This window comes from Calidris pugnax, unplaced genomic scaffold, assembly GCF_001431845.1.
Source record: "Calidris pugnax isolate Ruff unplaced genomic scaffold, ASM143184v1 scaffold89, whole genome shotgun sequence".
Classification (NCBI taxonomy): Eukaryota; Metazoa; Chordata; class Aves; order Charadriiformes; family Scolopacidae; genus Calidris; species Calidris pugnax.
Genome location: NW_015090865.1, coordinates 3,276,794 through 3,298,754, shown reverse-complemented (window position 1 = coordinate 3,298,754; position 21,961 = coordinate 3,276,794). Strand labels below are relative to the sequence as shown.

At 41.4% G+C, this 21,961-nt stretch overlaps 1 protein-coding gene across 1 annotated transcript; it reads right to left on the bottom strand.

Moving 5' to 3' along the window:
- Positions 1-415: 415 nt before the first annotated feature.
- LOC106889813 (disintegrin and metalloproteinase domain-containing protein 9-like) lies at positions 416-19,198 on the bottom strand. Its single transcript, XM_014945229.1, has 22 exons — positions 19,029-19,198; positions 17,882-17,979; positions 16,550-16,626; positions 15,819-15,897; positions 14,543-14,619; positions 12,930-13,158; positions 12,299-12,364; positions 12,141-12,212; positions 11,329-11,501; positions 10,744-10,828; positions 9,611-9,732; positions 8,501-8,672; positions 7,455-7,544; positions 6,733-6,928; positions 5,809-5,914; positions 5,435-5,609; positions 5,128-5,208; positions 4,034-4,139; positions 2,888-3,020; positions 2,281-2,344; positions 1,754-1,806; positions 416-1,427 (listed from the first exon to the last, which is right to left on the bottom strand). Exons 1-22 carry the CDS (start codon positions 19,096-19,098, stop codon positions 1,349-1,351), a joined length of 2,403 nt encoding a protein of 800 aa, XP_014800715.1. The 5' UTR covers positions 19,099-19,198; the 3' UTR covers positions 416-1,348.
- Between the last annotated feature and the right edge of the window lie 2,763 nt (positions 19,199-21,961).

The following is a 21,961-nucleotide window of genomic DNA, read 5'->3' as shown; positions in this document are numbered from 1 at the left end:
TTCTCACTCTCTGCAACTCCCTGAAAGTAGGGGGTAGCCAGGGGGGGTTGGTCTCCCAGGAAACGGGTGATGGGACAAGAGGAAATGGCCTCAAGTTGCTCCAGGGGAGGTTTAGGATGGATATTGGGAATAATTTCATCACAAAAAGGGTTGTCAAGCATTGGAAGAGGCTGCCCAGGGCAGTGGTGGAGTCCCCATCCCTGGAGGTATTTAAAAGCCGTGGTGCTGACATGGGTCAGCGGTGGTTCAGTCAGTGTCAGGTCGCTGGTTGGACTGGATGATTCGAAAGGTCCCTTTCAACCCAGACACTTCTGTGAACCCAGCTGAGTGACCCTGGGGGTGCCCAGCCGTGGGGCTTGTTACCATCATAAAATCAGGATACTACCAAGTGTGCCTGATTGATGTTACCCTGATGATTTATGTTAAACTATATTACTGTAATGTGCTTGTTAATAAAGTCTGAATTATAGGAATATTTAATTCACGATAACAATTTAGGATTCTAAGGAATTGAGAAAGACAACACTTTTTTGGAAGACACTTCTTGCCAGTGCAGATCTTTGCCTGCAATCTATTTTGGCTTCTTTTGTCCCGCTCTTCAGTGAAATGACCATCTGAGGGATTAGAAATGTTTTCTTGAAGAGGCGATGCCATAATTTATTCAGTCTCCTATGATTCTTTCCGTGGCTGGTCTCCCTGTATGGGGTCACTTTTATAAACTACCAGAATGGGAAGATAACACAGACAGCAGGTAATCAGAGGTGGGATCAGGGTCCCAGCATGGACAGGGTTGCACTGAGGAGAAGGTTTGGAGCGAGACACCGGCCCTGCCCCGAGCCTGGTGTGGGGGGTACGGCTGCGTTCAGTGGGTACCAGGGTGTCCCCGACACTGCACCACCAAGGGGACGGGCCAGGAGGCAGACAGGCTGCCCAAGAGGTCAGTCTATGGTCTCATTTTCACAGGAGCCTGTGGCTAGAGGAGAATAAATTGTCTGTAAATAACTGTATCCACTGCTCTTTGGCCCACGAGCAAGGCTGCGCTTCAGAAGAGTCCTGTTCTCTGATACTGTTGCAGATTTAATCTAATGAGAGTTGAACTTCAAGCTTCTGATTTAAAAAAAAACCCAAGAGGTGAGGTAGAAGAGGCACAAATACAGCCAGCAGCAATTAGCAGAATAATGGGACGTTACAAAATCGGTGTTTGTGCCTCTTGGCATCAAGTCTTTTCCAGAGGTATGTGCTTTCAGAAGGCGTTTGGCTGCGTGAGGAGAGGACTGGAGGACTGCACCAGTAACTGTTCCCAGCCCAGTTACTGGTGGGAATGGGATGAGGGTTCCCAGGAGGCTTCTCAGACCGTGGGTCTCGGTGGGACCGCGGGTCGCTGGGGTCTTGAAGGAGCTGCAGGAAACCGGGTTGGTACTGGCTGCCTGAAGGGTGGAAACACATCTTGTGAAGCATTTAATGACTTGAGACAACAGATTCTTTACCATTTTTAAACAGTTGCTAGCATTTATACTTATATTTAACTCTCTCTGACCCTCCCTCATAGCGTTTACACGTCTCGTTACGCTGCTTTCCATACAAGCAGTAAAACAGCATTTCTCCTTCAAGCACTTCATCTATTTTATCTCATATGATGCTGCATAGAAAAGCCTCCTAAGCAGGACAGGAGACATTAGGGACTTCGCTTACAATGATACAGTGATGTAAACATAGCAAACATGAAGCAAAGAAGGTTTTAAATGCTACGAACCTCGGGCCAGGGAAATGGGATATGGTAAAAAAGTCAGGACTTGATGTGGGAGGCTGGAAAAGACACCACAGAAAATGGAGTTAGCAGAAAACACAGATTTCAAAGTGTGGCTAATTATCTAGCATTAAGCTAGTGGTATTTTAGAACTAATTTTCAATTCCTGTGACATTCTTCATATTCCCTTGCAACATTCTGTTTTGATAATTTTTTTTCTTTTGTTTTATCAGCACCAGACCCAGAGCCGGGCTCAGCGGCTTCTCTGGTGTTTGGCTGCAGAATTCAGAGTTCAGTTTTTGGCTGCCCTGCTCAGGAGCAGCCCGTTCCATCCCGTACTGCTCACAGCCTGTGTTGGCAGGGTCCTACTGACCCAAACAGAAATCCTGTCTAACACATTAGAAATAATTATAAATAATTGGAAATTCACATGGTTTCGATGTATCAAAAAGCTCCAAAGCCATTAGCATTACACAGCACTGTGTAATTTGGATTGCTCAACATGGAATAATGCAAACACGGGTCTATCTTACCTGATTATTTCTTGTGTTATGACTTGAGCTGTTGCTTTGCTTTGGTTGCTGCACATTGTTATCCCTGAAATAAAAACCACGTCATCAGGCAAATCCCCGTGTGCTTTATCTGCCTCCAGGGACGGGGTGTTTTCCAAGGGACGAGGCTACAGCTCCGAGATCTGGATCTGTTTCTGATTCCACCCCTTTCTGGCTTTGGCAAATAATCTCAATGTGCCGTGCCCCTGCCTCCATGTAATACAATTATCAGTATCAATTAGGAAAGCACACTGTATTTGGGGAAAAAATGCTTGAGAACTGACTATTAAACAACCTACTACTACTATTAGCAGGGAAGGAATTTTCTTTGAGGAGGTATAGAATTCTTTGTTATCAATTAGGAAAGCACACTGTATTTGGGGGGAAAAATGCTTGAGAACTGACAACTGGAGCTATGAAACTATCTAACAGCAGGGTGCTGGCTATTAAACAACCTACCACTGCTATTAGCAGGGAAGGAGTTTTCTTTGAGAAGGTATAGAATTCTTTGAACAGATAAAGCATCTAATTGCTTGCTAAATTAAGTGCTCTCAAGTGTTGAAATATGCATTTGTTTTAAGTGAAATACCTGTCTTGGCTTCTGCTTTTCCTGCAAAATTTTCTTTTTATCGCGTCACGCTTAATTACTGCTAATACAGTAATGATTACTACTGGCAACACGAGGAGGAAGAAGATGAGCAGACCATCGCGAAGTGATGTATCTAGAGAAAAAGAATTGAAATCACATGAGATAATAATCTTGTTTAACCTCACATTAAAGCATTTTTTTCTGCTTAAAACACCTTTCTGTTGTAAAAACTACAATCTCAGAATTATTATAGCTTAAAACTAATAACTCCACTGAAATTTATCAAATGCTATGATGAGACAAGTTGGATTTGGCCTTATGTTATCCCGAGTTCTTTCTGCATTACCCGCCCCATGGTGTGTGATACACAAACTTTTTCCTTTTCCATGTATTTTTCAAAAATTCTAAAGCAGACAATTTAAATTTGTATTTGCTTACCCACAATTGCTCTGCACGTCTTCTTTCCCTTCCTAAGCTATTCATAAATACAAAATGTTTTTTCCCTTTCCCAAAATATGAATTTAGTAAAATTTGATAAAATACGAATTGTTTTTTTGCCTCACAAAGCTACGGGGGATGAACTTTGCTTGTAAACAAAGAGGGAAGACATTGTTCGTGGTCTCTCGGTTTGAAGGGCAGCAAAATCTACTCCTTCTCCCTTTGCAGAATTTCTTGCCAACTGCCTCTTGCTGCATCCACCTCCTTAACCCCTCTTGTTTCTGGGAGACCCTTTCCTTATATAAAGGCTGCTGGTTTCATTCTCAAGCTTTAGCCTTCCTCTGTGACACCCGTTGTATCAGAACTCTGCTTTAAATACCTAAGTAAAAAAATCTAAATATTTAGCTATTTCAAAATGTAACAGTAATTTATGTATTGCTTTTAATTTCAGTAATTTAATGTCTCGCTTCTTTATCTCAGACAGAACAGAGGTCACATTCTTCCCTGGGCCAACCTCCTTCCTGTCTGCAAACTCACACATCAGATAATAATGTTTGTTCTTCGACTCAGTCCACGGTTAAGTGTCCCATGCAGTAGAAAAAAAACCAAACCAAACAGTTAAAAAGAGATTGGAACCCCCAACCCCTTCTTTTTTTTTTTTTTTCTCAGACACTGGAGGCAAAAAGAAGGCCAGTTTCACTGTCCTACCTATGTGAGCTGGGCCACTGTCCAGGCTGCCGCCGTAGCCCGACTGGTTGCAGAACGGCGGGGCCCATCCGGAGCGGCAGTGGCAGTTCCCGTTGGAGTTACACACCTAGGGGTGGTACAGCAGGGATCAGTCAGACAAACAACACCCTCCTGGACACGGCCACTTCACCCCCACACAGAAACAAGAAGCATTGCCTAGAAATACATGAAGTGTTCATTCGGAATAAGCTCTCCCCCTCCATAACGTCCCAAAGCACGGAGTGATAGTGATACCAAAAGTCTGTCCTCTAGAGAAGGTAACTTTTGTTATTTCACAGAATCACAGAATTATCTAGGCTGGAAGAGACCCTCGGGATCATCAAGTCCAACCATCTACCCTACTCTAAAGTTCTCCCCCAACACCACATCTAAACAGTTCTTAAACACAGCCAGGGATGGTGACTCAACCCCCTCCCTGGGCAGCCTCTTCCAATGCCCGACCACTCTCTCTGTGAAAAATTCCTTCCTAATGTTCAGTCTAAACCTACCCTGGCACAACTTGAAGCCATTCCCTCTTGTTCTATCATTTGTAACTTGGGAGAAGAGATCGACCCCCGCCTCTCTACACCCTCCTTTCAGGGAGTTGTAGAGAGCAAGAAGGTCTCCCCTCAGTCTCCTCTTCCCCAGACAGAACAACCCCAGGTCCCTCAGCCTCTCCTCATAAGACTTACTCTCCAGACCCCTCACATATTCCCTGCAATAGTTTATAGTCCAAAGAACATCTCAGTTTTACAACCCTTGGACTCCATTTTGATTTCTCATAGAGAAATACATAAATCAGGAATCACTAGAGTGGCCTCCTCCTTAGAGGAATATTTTCCTTTTACAACTTGAAAACTCAGTAATATTAGAAAATTCAGAAGAAATGTCTTTCAGTGTCAGCGCTAAGAGGTTTACAGCACACTGCTAACGTGAATTACAGGTAAAAAAGGAGACAACTTTTAATACAGATGAGAAAAAAAACAAAGCCACCTGGCTGGTTATTGCTTTTACGCAGGGATTTTGCACCTGTCTGTGTCTTCTAGAAACAGGGCCTGAAAACACCTTCTACTCACCCCGTTATCGTTACACTTCTGCTTTACATCACAGCTGTAGCCCAGGAGACTTGCATCGACACATTCAAAATTGACACAGGCCTGGAAAAAGTCATCAGGGTTTTTCAAACACAGAACTACCATCCTTTTATAAATATACTATATAAATGTGTATGTTTACAAGTCTACAGCTTTTACTTAAATGTCAAGAGAAAAGGCATTTATTACATTATGGCATAAAACCAAGAAAGCTATGTAATGCTTTTGGAAATTACAAACTTTCCAGTTGGTGGGATATATTCTGTGATGCTGCTGGGATCCATCCTACCTTCTTTTCTCCACAGGCTGTTCCATCATGAACTTGAGCAGGATCAGGGACATCTGACCCCAAGTCGAAGTCAGAAGACCAGCACAAAACCCCAGATGCGTTATTGACAACACTCCAAGCAGGAAGATTTTGAAGACTAACAGATGTGCACTGGAGCTTCCCACACAGACTGTGCCTGTATGGAAGGAATGACACCCAGAGACAAGGTCAACAGAAAAAAACCCCCGTTATCAGTGTAAATACACCATCTAGTTAAACTTTTTAACGTCCATTTCAAGGAAATATTCTTTTAAATCTCGTGCTCTGAGAGTTTGTAACGATATATTTATTACATTGAAGATTTTAGAATTAGCTTTTATTTGCTGGTGACTTACTGAACAGGACATTTCTTGTAGGTTCCACCTCTCATTCCACAGTTTCCAAACCTATCTCCTTTCATATTTGCTTTTTCAAAGCATACGTCAGGTGCTTTTCGTGCCCCTGTATGAAAAATAGCAAATCTTAACGAAGCCACTACACTATTTTTAAAACATCAGAATCACAGAAACTCAGAATCACAGAACGATATGGGGTTGGAAAGGACCTCTGGAGATCATCTAGTCCAACCCCTCTGCCAAAGCAGGGTCACCCAGAGCAGGTTGCACAGGAAGGTGTCCAGGGGGGTTTGAATGTCTCCAGAGAAGGAGACTCCACCACCTCCCTGGGCAGCCTGTTCCAGGGCTCTGCCACCCTCAAAGTGAAGAAGTTCCTCCTCATGTTTAGATGGAACTCCCTATGGTTAAATTTGTGCCCATTACCTCTTGTCTTGTCACTGGGCACCACTGAAAAAAGACTGGACCCATCCTCTTAACACCCACCCTTTAAGTATTTAGAGGCGTTGATCAGATCCCCCCTCACTTTTCTCTTCTCCAGACTAAAAAGACCCAAGTCCCTCAGCCTTTCCTTGTAAGAGAGATGTTCTGGTCCCCTCATCATCTTTGTAGCCCTCTGCTGTACCCTCTCCAGCAGTTCCCTGTCCTTCTTGAACTGGGGAGCCCAGAACTGGATCCAGTGCTCCAGATTTGGCCTCACCAGGGCAGAGCAGAGGAGGAGGATGACCTCCCTCCACTCTGCTGGCCACACTCTTCTTGATGGCACCCCAGGATGCCATTGGTCTTCTTGGCCACAACGGCACATTGCTGGCTCGTGGGCATCCTGTTGTCTATTAGGAGACTATAAGTCCTTTGATTGCTGGCTCATGGGCATCCTGTTGTCTATTAGGAGACTACAAGTCCTTTGCCATTAAATTATGAACATACCTTTTCCATATATAGATTCACATTGTGAATCAAAACTCTGGCACACTCCATAGTAGCAGTATGCCTTCGTGTTGTCGCAAGGGTACCCGTTCATGACGTAAACGTCGTCGGGGCAGTAGGCGTTGCTCCCGTTGCAATATTCGGGTAAATCACAGAAATCCCTCTTCGATCTGCACTCTGCTCCCGCCACTTTAAACTAGAACCAGAGAGGAATGTCACCCTTTTGCTTTTATTTTGCAATGGTGGAAGTTGCAACATGAAGCAACGACAGCCGGGAAACCTCGTGTGGCTTTAAGGAAGACAAAATAGTTTGTCAGATCAATTTCTTAGGAATATCCAAAAATTCCCTCAGTTTCATATAGTGTGAAAGTTCATAAAGTTTAGGAGCAGAGCCTGGGGAGAACTTGGGTAGATCATACAAATGTGTACAAAAGTACAAATTAAAAAGCAGGCAACTGTGACAGGCTTTGGAGAAGCTTGGTGTTGCACAAGGGAGATGACTCCTGTGTCCCCTGATGGCTCCTGCCTCCTACGAGGGATGACACAGAGATGACATGGCATTTCTAAGCTACTGGCCAAGAGCTGTTAGACAAAAATTCTCTGCTTACGTGCTGGTGAACATAGAGATAATGTGGAAATATGTCAAGTGCTATGATAGGTTTTTTTAACATTAAGAAATAGTAGTAAATCGTATCAATGAGGCTCAATAAAGCATAGCCCACCTTGCAATTTTTGCAGCAGAGTCCTTGAGCACACTGCGATCCAGGGGTGAGTTTGCAGGTTGCAGCATCACAGCAAGGGTTAGTGCATTCCTGAAGAGCAGCCAAGGACAAGGGGACACTGCTTTTACTTTGCTATACAGCTGGGAAAGTACATCATCAAACCAAGCACATGGACAAACCAAGCTTTAAATACAGCATCTGTTTGGCGTGGTCTGAGGCTGAGAGCCTTCTGCTCTCACAGAAACCAGCCTATACTTTGGCTGTTTTTTTTTTAAACCAGAAGTCATTAGAAAGACATTTGTTTTGATGTGTTGTGGCACAGGGATACAGAAGAAATTACTTTAAATGGACACTAAAAGAAGCAGAACAGTTTGTTCTTTAAATAACACTTCTTATCACCCCTCCCCTCATCCTGTTTTTCCACTACAACTACCAGTTTGATGTCAAGAAATGTTGATATCTTTTTATGACTTAGAAGAAGGCCTATACAAACAAACCTGGGTTTGCTGACAGCTTTTCAATTAATTGCTGTCTTTTTTGAGATGCCTTTATTTTCTAAAAAATAAGTCAATATATCCCATTCTTTGAGGGACATTTTGACTCTGCAAATATGACCAACAAAAGTAATTTTGTTGTGGGCGAAGTTGAAGGGTTACAGTTAGGAAATCTGTAAGTGCTCTATAGATGAGCAGTCTCTGATGTAACAGAAACACCCATTTTGCTAAAAACAGCACAAAACCCAATGGTGTTTCCACATACTCTGCACTGAAATGCTCTTCTTTCTTAGGCATTGGCTCAAAGTTTTGTGAAGTCCAATAGCCCTGAACTGAGTTAATGTCAAAATCAAAGCGCGATTTTAGGCTTTTTCTAAAATGGATCTTCATATTGCGTGCAAAAAGGTAAATTTACAAGGAAAACCCCTCAGTTATTAATGCAAATCAGGTATACCAAGAAGACCAGTGTTATACAAGAAGTATAGTATGATATGATATGATATGATATGATATGATATGACAACAAGTATCCAGTTAAATTTCATTCCTTACCTGTGGTTTGCCACAGTCACATTCTTCATTGCTATCGACCACATTATTACCACAGACAGGCTCCTTGTAAACGTGACTTGCTTTGGGAGGATTTCTAAGGCAGTTCCCACCTCCATTGAGAATAAGGTTCTCAAAATCATCAGCACTGCAGGTGCTGAAATTCCTGGATCCACTGGAAAGCATAATATTATTTGTTTTATTATAAATACTTCCCTTACAGGAAAAAGCACAACTCATGTCCTTAAAATATTGTCAATCTGTAATAAATACTGTGTTTCATAGTGTTAGGAGATCATGAGATACTTAATTTTCACTTCATTTTGCATTACAGTATAGCATTAGAAGTTAAAAATACTATATATAATATAAATGCATGTACTTTTCAGAAGGAAAAGAGATCATCAGATTACCCATTCTGGTGTCCTATATAAAACAGGCCTTAGGAATTCCTTGTCTGTGCTGAGTCTAAAAATGCTTGTTTAAAAAATAATTTCCAGAAAGACCTTTGCATTATCTTGGAGTCCCTAAGATCTCAGGAATGCATCTTCTTAGAGTAGTTTCATCCATTGCTTAACTACCCTGATTTATTAATATAAATGGGGATAAATAAAATAATATGATCTTTTTCTTGTAAGGGGAAGCCAAAGAACAAATGAACAGAAAGAAATCTAAGCTGATAGCTTTTGTTTAAACTAACTGTTAAAAGAATCTGTGTGAAGGACACAAGTTTGCACAAACTCAGTGAATATATATAAACCATTCTCAGCGTGGTAAAAAAAAATAAAAGCAACGTTCTATCATTAAAAAATAACAATCAGGAAAATCTCAGCGTGGTAAAAAAAAAAAAAAAGCAACATTCTATCATTAAAAAATAACAATTAGGAAAATCCAAATAAGTTTTTAGGGATGCCACAAATAAAGAATGACTGGATTAGAAAACATGTGACATTTCAAAGAAATTAAAATTATCTAAGTCAGTGAATTCACCTCTGTGATTAAACTTTTCAAACAACTCCCCATTCACAAAAGTTCTTCAAGATTCATAGGAGTTTCACAGCTCATAAGGCAGGTAAATAACGATTATTAAAATAAAACAACTGGAAATCTTACTTATCTGTGCTGTGCATAATATAGGATGCAGGACATCTTTTATCGTCATGTTTCATTCCGAGATTATGCCCCAATTCATGTGCAACTACTGTAGCATGACGTAACACATTGTTATGATTCAACTAATAAAAAGAATCAGTGTTAAAAAAACATACAACTAAAGACATTACTAAGTTTCTACCTAATAATTTATTCAAGCCACAAGTCTCTCAGAGGCTACGAGGACAGAATACTGAATTGTATTGAAAAGCGAAAGCAGCAAGAACAATTTGTCATGGTTTTTTTTCCAGTAAGGCCAGATTCTGCCACTCTTTCTATTCCTTCCATTAGGATCATATTCTGAATAATAACACAGTTAATCTGTCATGAAAACTGATCTCAATGGAGTCCTCAAAGACCAAAAGACTGCTAAAGAACAGCCTCTTAAGTTTGTCCATGATGTTGTGGCATCCATACTCCAAGGACAGGAACCTCTGGAGATACTGGTGCTGTCCCAAGGGTGAAGGAGAAAAAACTAGTGTCTGGCTAATTTTCCCAGATTGAAAATTCTTGCCCATTTACAGCCTCATTGTGTAAAATTGCAGACAATTTAGAACAGAGTGCATTACGTTCACTGTCTATCCACTTAAAGAGTCAAAAAATACACATTATTTTGTAGCTATCTTCCCATCCCAAAACCACTGTGGCTATGAACTTTAACAGTACAGGGATGGGCTTTCTTTATACAAACTTGAACTAGCTCAAATTCAAAAAAGTGATAAAAAAAATATTTCAGGATTAAGTCAGTCAAATGGACTGAAATGAAAAGAAATTTGAAAAAAAATAAATTATTTTTAATAGGATAAAAATGTGCACAAGTGTTTACATCGGAAGTCTCATATATAAATGTTCCACTCCAAGACCTGAGTGACTTGAGCAAATAAGTCAACAAATTGCACATTATTTATTTTGGACATTCTGAAAGGTACCTCTGTGGAAGCAAAGTCTGGCAATAGGAGTAGCTACAATTCTGGGCTCTGTAAATGCCCAAGGGAAGCCCTCTGATGGTTCAGGTACCTCTGGGTCTCACTAGCAGCAGATCTATGGTGGTTTAGCAGCTCCTGTGCTAGTTTCTTCCAACATTATGTACTTACAGTGCTGATTGATCCTCCCTGGACCTGTGAGCAGACGGTACCTACAAAAGCCATTCCAATGGATCCACCAAAAGAGCTTCTCCCGCTGCAACAAAAGCAGTTTGAAGGTGGTGTTGAAAGAGGGGCTGAAAGTTCATGATTTCTACTAAAAGACACTGATGAGTCTGAAACAAATACTGCAAGGCAAGAGTTGGTCTTCTTGAAGTGAAGAAGAAACGTGTTTCACTATAAGAAGAAGGGTTTCATTGTAATAAATAATGACCATCTGAATAAAAGACCTTGAAAATCATGACCTAAATCTACTATGTCAGTGCTTCTGAGCTCACAGAATCACAGACTGGTTGAGGGTAGAAGGGACCTCAGGTGGTCATCTGGTCCAAGCCCCCTGCTCAAGCAGGGCCACCTGGAGTTGATGATCTATAAAGACTTCATTACACTTCCTTGACATTTTTCCTCCAAGTTAAAACAGTTTGGCAGTTGAGTGAATTTTACTTTAGTTGTATTTTCATTCATACACAAATCCCAAATCATATACATTAATGACACTGGCAGCACGGTGAGTTTTTCCACTGAATGAACACTTACATTATGAGATGGCTAACATCATTTCGGGATCGTTTGAGAAGATTTTTCTGTCTCCAAGAAACAAATCTACCCAGTACATCTCCAGCTGAGCCATCCATTACAGGTATGTGGTTTGTATCTGTCCAGATCTCCAATCCAACCAAAACAATCTGGATGTTCAATGATCTATACATCTGAAAAAAAATATAATTATTGTCCATTATATTGTCCAATATAATGATAATTCAGTCTGGGTCACCTGAATTAACACAGATTACATCACTACTACTGTAAACATCAAGCTGAACAGAACTTTAGTTTCTTTGAATAATTAACATCTTGATGTGAGGAAAGAGTATCTGACTGAAGGTGAACTACTTCATGGAGGTACCTGAACATATCTTTCCATTGGAGAAGTTGGAAAGACCATGTTCATTCATTTCCTTAGCTAATTGTCTTGAGGAGAAATTGGGAACAGATGATCAGAGAGCTTATGGAATTGTTTGCTGCACTGAGAGTTTGCTTAATAAAAAAAGAATTACATAAATGAGAAATAATCTTCCTGGAAATGTAAAACCTACTGGAGACCTCATGGTCCTGGAACAGCCAAAATGTGAGAGCACAGAGAAGTGGTTTAAAAACTTCTTTCCTCTCTCCCTTTATCTAGACCTCTAGTGCAGATTCATGAGGTGCATTAACTGTGTTACAAATTGCTGTATAACTTCCAAATATAGTTTCAAAATGTAACTATTCAGATTTACTGCCTTAGCTGTTCTTTTGAAAACTATGATAAAACAGAAAACTACGGAATCTCAGCAACTTGTCTGACCTACCCCATCAACGTAATTGATCAGCTCAACTGTTTCCTTTTGCACTGCAGCAGCATCAGATTCCTTCATCAAAAACTGTAAAATATCGTATGAGAACATCAGAGAAAATATTTTACTGGTTTAATAAAACATATGTATGTAGCATTGGATGAAATCATTACCCTGTGGTTATCCACAACCACAAATAATTCCACATAGCTTTTCTGTGGCAGGACAGCTCGCTTCTTCTGCAAATTAGAGAACACAGTAAGTTAACATAATGACTAATGAGTTCAAGGTTTTTTTAATTATCTTTCTCATGATTTTCATTTCATGGATTTATTAAGCAATTATGTATTTTTTTTAATGTGGCCTATCAATTTGGTTATCTTTCTCATGATTTTCATTTCATGGATATATAAAGCAATTACATATTTTTTGAATGTGGCCTATCAATTTGCCTTACATTTCCAGATAAATACCTGTGTGTCAGTAATTCACTTCTGCTCAGACACTGGGATGCAGGAGCTGAATGGCAGCTTCATGCCTTTCACATCCTACCCACAACTGTCTTGGGCAGAGCTCAAGATTGCTTCAAGCTACATTAAATTCCCATTGTGCTGCTTCTCTGGTGTAGGGTTTCCACTGCTAAGTTTGGAATCCATGAACAATGAAAGCAAGAAGGAAGAAACCTCCCAGGCCAAACCCACCTGCAGTGATACCATGCCAAACCAAGAGCTCTGGAGACCCTTGGCTGCTGGACCAGACTGAGGAGAAGGCTTGGACCCAAGAGAGAAACAGAAAGGTGTTTACCCTCAAAAGCTTTTCCCTGCTAGAGGTACTGTTTGATAAAAACTCATATTTCACAGACTGCTTGACAAACATCTTGTCGATGGGTTGTTGATGAAGGCTGCCGTTCAGCACACCGCAACGGAAGGGGATGTCCTGCATATCTTCTAACTGGTAAAACACGTGCTCAAATGTCCTGGATGTGTTGAGTGGCTCCATTCCATACCATTTGCCACCAATGTAGAGAATTCCTCTGATAATCATAAAAGAATGAAAAATTATTCCACAATTTTTCCCTCGTGGTTATGACTAGGTGAATGAATGACAGCTGGATACTTAAAAACCAGAACTGTTCATACCACTATGTTGAAATAAATTATTACCTTAAATTGTCTTAATATAGGAGGTAAGTTCAAATGCCCAAGAGGATCTCAAAAGACAAAATAGAACTTATTTAAAATACTTGATCAAACACAAGTGTGGGCTCCTTGAATCAGTTAGTGGGAAAGCCAAATTGTTACAAAATGGGTCTGGATTGTGGGTGATGCAAAGGGTCGCTTTTAGTCCTTATCTCTAGACTCACTTCTTGCCCCATGCAGCTAAAGTAATCTAGCATTTTAGAAAAAGATACCTTCTGAGACAGAAAGAGAGGCTAAAAGCAATCAGCAGGGTGTTTATGAGGGCAACAGCAGCATTGCACTGCTGAGTGCAGCTAAGGGTAAAGATTTTGCATTTGCCCGTGGCTCAGAAACAGCTGCTATATGCCCATTTGCTCTACCAGAATCTTTCAGAAGCTATTACCTTGTTCCCCAGAATCTCAAAACTATATTTAGAAGAAGAATTCTCTAGTTAATACCTTGTGAAACAAGATCCTCAAAAATGTGAGTTCAAGGTAACCAAAGGATTTGAGTCTGAGTAAGCTTGCAGAACAACCAAAATGAAATATTTGTTCTGCTTAGTGAGATCCGGGGTTGACTGAAATAACAGTATGTTGACCCTTTTATTCTTCATTTAAAGGAATGTTGTTATTTTTTGTGAGTGGCATCTCACTGTGATACTATACATGAAAGATACGTGGGTGAACTTGATCCCATCTGCCTTTTCCTGCTTGTGAAAAAAACATCAAACTGAACAAGGCTATTACAACCAAAAAGTATATCCAACGTCCAGCACAGCGAGCACAGGGGAGCACGGACACACTCTAAACACATGTTGAATATCTCATTTTGCCAACTCACATGGACTGGCTCTGCAGGGACAATACCACTTTCTTCTATGCATTAGCCCATTAACCTGGCCCCTTTAAGTTTCTCAAGTAAGTATAATTTTTTTTTATTTGAAACACAAAAAATGGCTTCAATTTTGGTCAAAACTTTTTCCACATAAATGTTTTTTCTTTTGAAACCTGGCCATTCATAAGACAGAATTGTTTGCAGGAATGTGTGAAGGTCAGCAAAAGCTTAATCAGTGTTTCTTCTGCAGAGGTACCTCTGGTCAAGACATTCACATCTAGTAATAAAGGCCTCAGTTAATGGTGTTTCTCTCCAGCTGTACGATGAATAGCAACTGGTTTTTTTGCTGTTTTACTTTGGTACTGCACAATGCATTATCCTGAAGTAAAGAGCAAGAGGTAATACCTCAGGCCATCGCATGCGCTAAGAGCAAGCATGGAGTCAGCAATTCCTTCAACAGTGCCATGGTAATAACAGTGTGTCTGAAATGCAACAAAACCACATAATTAATGACAAAATAAGGTTGTTACCTTCAAATGCAAACTTATTTTCTAACTAACCTTTTTATTTGCATGACATTAAGCCTGGCTGTTACAAATTACATTATAGAGTTCCCTACTCTAAAAGTAATCATAGAAAGGTTTGGGTTGGAAGGAGCCTTAAAGATCGAGTTCCAACACACCTCCCACCAGACCAGGTTGCTCAAAGCCCCATCCAGCCTGGCCTTGAACCCCTCCAGGGATGGGGCAGCCACAGCTTCTCTGGGTAACCTGGGCCAGGGTCTCTTCACCCTCACATTAATCCCAATGTTCTTGGAGTAAACCATTACTTGACATGAGTACCTACAAAAGCATTTGGCCCCTTGGTTTTAGAAAACAACAAGCTTTTTAGTTTAACTCATCATCATCCTTTAGCAAAATCTTGTAATCTATGTTGGTCATCCTGTTCCTAAGAAGACTCTTCTCAAAAGCTGATCTGAGAAGATCTCCCATGCACAGAGCACCCAATTAACTCTCACTGACCTCACACGCGGTTGAAAGTTGACATTAAATTCAAAAGTATTTCTAGGTTGTGTTTGACACGGGACCTAAAAACTATAGAGCTTTGATGCTGCCATTGTACTTTTAATTGCATGCTATGCAAAGGTGACCTAATCAGGTAGCTCAAATTCAGCCTTGGCATAATCTCCTGCATCTCCTTTTGCACCTTGGAAAACAGCGGTGCTGTATCACCGTGAACAGCCCTCTCCCGCAGAAGACAGAACCTGTTTTCTATCAGTGGTAACAGTTAAACGAACAGCCCTCTCCCGCAGAAGACAGAACCTCATGTTTTCTATCAGTGGTAACAGTTAAAAAGAAACGCTACAAAGGTGAAAATTCACAAAAGCCTCTTTCCCAGCAAATACATTTTTCTTCTGTAGATACTTTATGTTCATCACTTGCATTTTCCCCTCCACTGGGAAAAACGCAACCAGTTTTCACTGCCCTATTATGGAGATAAGGCAGCTCGAATTAATGGTTGCACATTCACTTTTGCTTTGAAAATACATTTAGATGCGTACATATCCTTGTTGTCATCCTCAGGTCTATCAAATTGTTAGTACAGCTTCAACTCTTAAAGCTTGGCTTCCCTGGTTTAAGGAAACTCTTACACAAAAGGGGAATTTTATTACGTACGATACCTTGTTTTTTGATTGCGTTGCCTCCAGTTTCCCATTTTCCCCATATGTATATAGCATAAAGTCTTCGCTAACAAGCTTTCTGGAAACAAAAATAAACTACTGCTCTTTTAAGTCTATAAAGCAAGAAATAATTGAGGAATCCTAGTAAGTAAGTATTACATTCTGTTGGCAGGACACTCATCCTAAATTACTATTAAAATCCATGCATATGAAATAAAATACCTCAAAAAAGAGGTGCAGCATTTGGAAAAAAATCTTATTTTGAAATATTTTAACTAAAATTACCATAGAGTAGGACCTGAGCAGACTATCGTATTTCAGGGCCTGGACTATTACAGGCTCAGGAATGAGGAACACAAGTAACAGGCAAATTCCTTCAAGTACAACACAACAACCCTTCCCTGCCCACTACTAAAGAGCTGATGTTGAGCTGAATTCTAATATCCCATAAAGTTTTTCTGAAATCTATCGTGTGGTGCTAATAAAAAAAAATAATCAAAATAAGCTTCTGCACAACTGGGAAAAATATTACTTCCTCGTATTTGCAAGGGACCCCCATAACAGAGACACTATTTAACAGAGTCATTTTGTAATTACTACAATCTGCCATTGAAATGGTTCCTTCTGAAATTTTTCGGTATAAAAATACTTGTCTGGATATATATAGTCTGCACACTATAGGCAACTAAACCCCAAGATGGAATGGTTTCTTAGAACACTCTGTCACATACTTATTTTTCTTCAGTTTTAGGAGGTATGTTCCATTTCTGGTTTTAATTGAGTAAGAAAGGTTGTCATGTGAATGCTCCTGAAAACAGAACAGAAGGTATCACTTAATTAGGTGATTTTCTACTGGGTTGTGCCAGTTCCATGTTTTCTTTGACAAGAGAAGTACAACTGCTCTATAGGTCTGAAATACTTACTAGATTTACAAAACACACATTCCTAACCCTCACACCTTTCAAACTCCCAGCAGCACGCTCCACATGCTTTCTTATGGAAAGTTTCAATTCTACTAAGTATGAATTTTCATGTGGAAGACAGAATGAAAAGGTACACAAACTGCACAAGAAATTAACTATGTCTGTTGTTGCAGATTTGTAGAGGGAATGTAGATGAAATAAAGCCTACAGAAAAATGAAAACGTAAAATTTCTGGTATTAAAAGAACAGAAAAGAAGTGTTATTAAAGCTAAACCTAGACTACCCCGCTGCAGTTCTACAGGCTGAGGAACAGATGGGCCTCAGAGGCTAATAGAGAGGAAGCAGGTTCAGGTTGGATGAAGGTGGCCAGACTTGGTTCCCCAAGAAAGGCACAGCCCGTGTGTGCCCAAATATCACATCGTGTTTGTGACACTCCTTATACAAATCATCGGCAGCCGGATGAACGACTCACAGATTCTTCCTTCCTTTATCGGTTTGCGCAGAGATGACTAATTCTATTCCAGTAACAGTTACTTCAGTAATGGAACTCGTTATCTGGAACAAAGCTAACTACCTCAGAACTGAAGAATCAAGGCTCAGGTCTTTCTCTTTTAGCTCCGTCATTCAACCTGTGTGACTCTGTGGGATCTTATCTACAAAGTGAGCATCAGCCCTTTAGGTGCTACATGGTTGAAATCCTCTGATTATCTGAAGACCAGGTACAAGGAGAAAAAGAGCACCTACAGCTTGGATGTTAGTTCGAGTTCTGAGTTTAACATCTAATCTGACTTGGAGGAAATGGAAAAACTCTTCATGCTCTTTCCCAGTTCTGCCTTACAAGGATGTTAAGAGGAGTAGAAGTTTGGAAGAAGTTAACTTAGAGTGAAATCACAGACTTTTGTGGCAACAAATTTACTCAACACTAGTTGAAAACACTAAGAATCTGAAGAGACAGTGTGGCACACTTTTCTTCACAAAAATAATATATAGATATCATACATTGTGTGTGTGTGTAATGTAGGACAGTATTGTGACAAACAGCAACATCAGAAGAAAAAAAATCAGGTGTGTGTGTGTAATGTAGGACAGTATTGTGAAAAACAGCAACATCAGAAGAAAAAATCAGAGAGAATAACAAACCTCGTGAAAAAATGGGTGATGTTTCTCTCTGCCTGTCAGACTTCGAGGAATAATTATTTCTAAGGTAGAAAGTCTGGATGTCTGTTCAGAAGATACACCTAAAAATAAAGTTTGAAATCTCTAAAGAATCAGGATAAATATGACGTTATGCTGGCATCCACACAGTGGTGATTGCCAAAAGACCATTCTGATCCAGCCATAAATAGAGAAAGAAGAATTTCAGCAGTACATGGCCCGACTTTATAGTAGTAGAAAGTTGCCCTCAGCCTCCCGCATGTATGTGAAAGGAATTTGTGATTGGAAAGATGCCACAGAATCACCCACTCAAAGTGAGAAGGAGGATTCTTCAGCGTAACGATGATCTCTACCTCTTAGATAACATCAGGATTTTTAAAAGCTAGGTGCAGGTAGCATATGTTTAATATTAAAGACTGCCATTGCAATCAAAATGTGGAAGTTGCTACTAGCAAACAGGTCTGCAAAGAATATCGGCAGTCAATATTTACTTCTGACTTTACTCTTAATTGCCAATAATTCTATTATCTAAATCACAAAATACATTCTGTTTCCTGAGCTAAGTGTATGTCCAACTAACAGTGGAAATGCAGGTCTAACAATTTATATTTTGACACCTGAAAGCATGAAACCATCTTTAATGCATGTCATAAAAATATCACGTCCTATGAAATATTTCAGGTGTTGCATCTAAAGCTAAAATCTGAAGCCAAATCATAAATGGAAATGAGTTAATGAAGAACTAAAAACTGTAGGAATTTCCCTCACATTAGTGGAGATTGAAATCTTTTTCTCTAGCCTTTACTGTCGATGAGAGTGACAGTAACTGCAGTTGTCACAAGCAGTGTCCTGTACAGAAGATGATGTATTTACATACCTGCTACATCCTGGAGAAAAAAAACCAAACAACCACACACACAAGAGCTCAAGTATAAAAAGCTTCAACCTGTAATCTTTTCCAGACACATTTTTTCTTGAAGACGATTTTCTCAATTAGCAGGTTAGCTAATAGCCTAATAGGTGGGGAGAGCAGTGACCGATTTGAAAGGTGGGCATCATTATGATCAGGAGCAGAGAATACAAGAAGACTCGGAGAAACTTTCTGAATGCGTAACAAAAGCTGAAAGCTTACCTTTTATCCACAAAGGCTTTCCAGTTAAAGTTAGTCCAAAAGTGAAGAAAAATAGGCTGTGTTTTAACATGATTAGATTTCCTGGAGAAACAGGTACAGAATCCAAGCAGACAGTGTGTACCTGCTCCACGCAGGAGAACTAGAAGAACAAGAGCCGTCTGCCCCGAAGGTAAACAACAGAAAAAGCACTCCGATACTTCATCTCTGCTAAGGAAACGGGAAGTAAAATTTAATCCATTAGGCTTGCAAAAAAACTGGTTAGACAGCAAACAAAAGGCAGCACATTCCTCAATGCTGATTTGAGAAAGAGCACCAACCCGTGCCAGGGTCAAATGGGTTTATTCTAAATGATTTTGGTACCAGCGTGAGATCATGAGAGATTAGAAACATAAAACATTGCTACTGACAGATACAATGTGTAGGGTGTTTGTACTGGCTATTGGCAGCTCAGTAAAAAACTCCAGTATAAACCAGTCTACCCTTCAAAATTTCAGCTTGTTCTTTGTTTTCCATTTTTTCATCTTTATTTTAAAAACATCAAAAATACAATTGCATATGAACACATGGAAATTCCCCAAACAGGGTTTTTACCCATCCCCTTCTATGTTAAAGATAATTCTCCTCACCAAAAGTCTGTAATTCTGTGCAGCTCGTTGCTCTCCCAGGATCAGGATAATTTCCGAGGCATCATGCAACCACATTGTTGCCAAAAGCAGAAAATAAAGGTTTCTAAGACTGGATGAACTTGCAACACATTTCAAAAGTATCAAGCACATTTAGAAACTCAAAAAGGAGACCGACACAACACAGTTTTAATGCTAAAACATTTACATTCATTAATTAAAATTTATTAATTCATTGATTAAACCAGAGCAAATCCATTTTTCCATTGCTAGTAAGTAAATCACATAAAACGATGGCTAAGGTGAAAAAAAAGCAGAGATGCCAAGTGCATCTGTAATACGAGCTTGTTCGAGTCCATCTTTCTATTTTCACAGACCTAATTAACCTCCTCAGCCGAGCACCCAGAAGAACCCGATATCCGCCTTCCCTGGGTTTATGCCGATGCCGCAGCATCAGGAGCAGCTTTCCCCGACTCCAGAAGCTGGGATCCTACTGAAAATTAAATGAAACCGATCTTTTATTTATGGTTTCTCTCCTTTCGAAGCGGTACGCGATTAGCATGAAATTCTGGATTCTGGAGTGTGTCCAGAGAAAGTCAATGGAGCTGGTGAGGGGTCTGGAGAGTAAGTCTTATGAGGAGAGGCTGAGGGAGCTGGGGGTGTTCAGCCTGGAGAAAAGGAGGCTGAGGGGAGACCTTATTGCTCTCTCCAACACCCTGAAAGGAGGGTGTAGCCAGGGGGGGTCGGTCTCTTCTCCCAAGGAACAGGTGATGGGATAAGAGGAAACGGCCTCAAGTTGCACCAGGGGAGGTTTAGGATGATATTGGGAATAATTTCTTCACCAAAAGGGTTGTCAAGCCTTGGAAAAGGCTGTCCCAGGTTGAATCACTGGAGGTATTTAAAAAGACGTGTAGATGTGGTGCTGAGGGACATGGTTTAGTGACAGTTTCTGTCAGTGAGGTCGATGGCTGGACTCGATGGGACGGGCCCTTTCTACTTAGGCAATTCCATGATTCTAACTCGGGAAAATTGCGATGGCTAAGGTGAAAAAAAAGCAGAGATGCCAAGTTCATCTGTAATACGAGCTTGTTTGAGTCCATCTTTCTATTTTCACAGACCTAATTAACCTCCTCAGCCGAGCTCCGAGAAGAACCCGCTATCTGCCTTCCCTGGGTTTATGCCGATGCCGCAGCATCAGGAGCAGCTTTCCCCGACTCCAGAAGCTGGGATCCTACTGAAAATTAAATGAACCCGATCTTTTATTTATGGTCTCTCTCTCCTTCCGAAGCGGTACGCAATTAGCATGAAATTCTGGATTCAGGCGGGTGGGGGAGGGGGAAAATCTCCTCAGCCGCCACTGTCGCCAGCCCTGAGAGCCTGGAAGGCAGCCTCCGGGGCGGGAGAACACCCATTGATGGCCTCGGGGGTCCGTAAGTCTTGTGAGGAGAGGCTGAGGGAGCTGGGGGTGTTCAGCCTGGAGAAAAGGAGGCTGAGGGGAGACCTTCTTTCTACAACTGCCTGAAAAGAGGGTGTAGCCAGGGGCGGTCGGTCTCTTCTCCCAAGGAACAGGGGATGGGATAAGAGGAAACGGCCTCAAGTTGCACCAGGGGAGGTTTAGGATGGATATTGGGAATAATTTCTTCACCAAAAGGGTTGTCAAGCCTTGAAAAAGGCTGCCCCTGGTTGAATTGCTGTCCCTGGAGGTATTTAAAAAGATGTGGTGCTGAGGGACATGGCTTAGTGATGGTTTCTGTCAGAGTGAGGTCGGTGGCTGGACACGATGATCACAAAGGGCCGTTTCTATTTAGGCAATTCCATGATTCTAACTCGGGAAAATTGCGTTGCTCCCAATTTTGCTATTTCACACGTGCTTTTAAGGCTCTTCCATCCCCCCGAGAGAGCTTTATTTTATTAGAAAAAGGACCGATGCTGGCATTCACCCACACTCGGGGCGTTATGTCCAGCACCTGGCGCCCAGCTGTCAGGCTGCCCCACGCCGGGCCGCTCCCCTCTCTGCCAGCCCTTGCTCCCCGCTTCGGGCGGGTGGGCGAGGGGGAAAATCTCCTCCAGCCCTGAGGGGCTAGAGGGAAGCCTCCGGGCGCCACAACACCCATTGACGGCCGCGGGGGGCCCTCAGGCCCGGGCCGTACCTCAGACGGGGTCCCCGCCGCCCCGCATGCGCAGAGCCCCCCCCACCTCCGCCCCATCGCCTTGCGCAGGCGCCGGTGGGGCCCGGCGGTGCCCGCCCGCGGCCTTGCCATGGCGAGCGGCTGCGGGGCGGCAGAGGAGGAAGATGCGGCTACCGAGCCG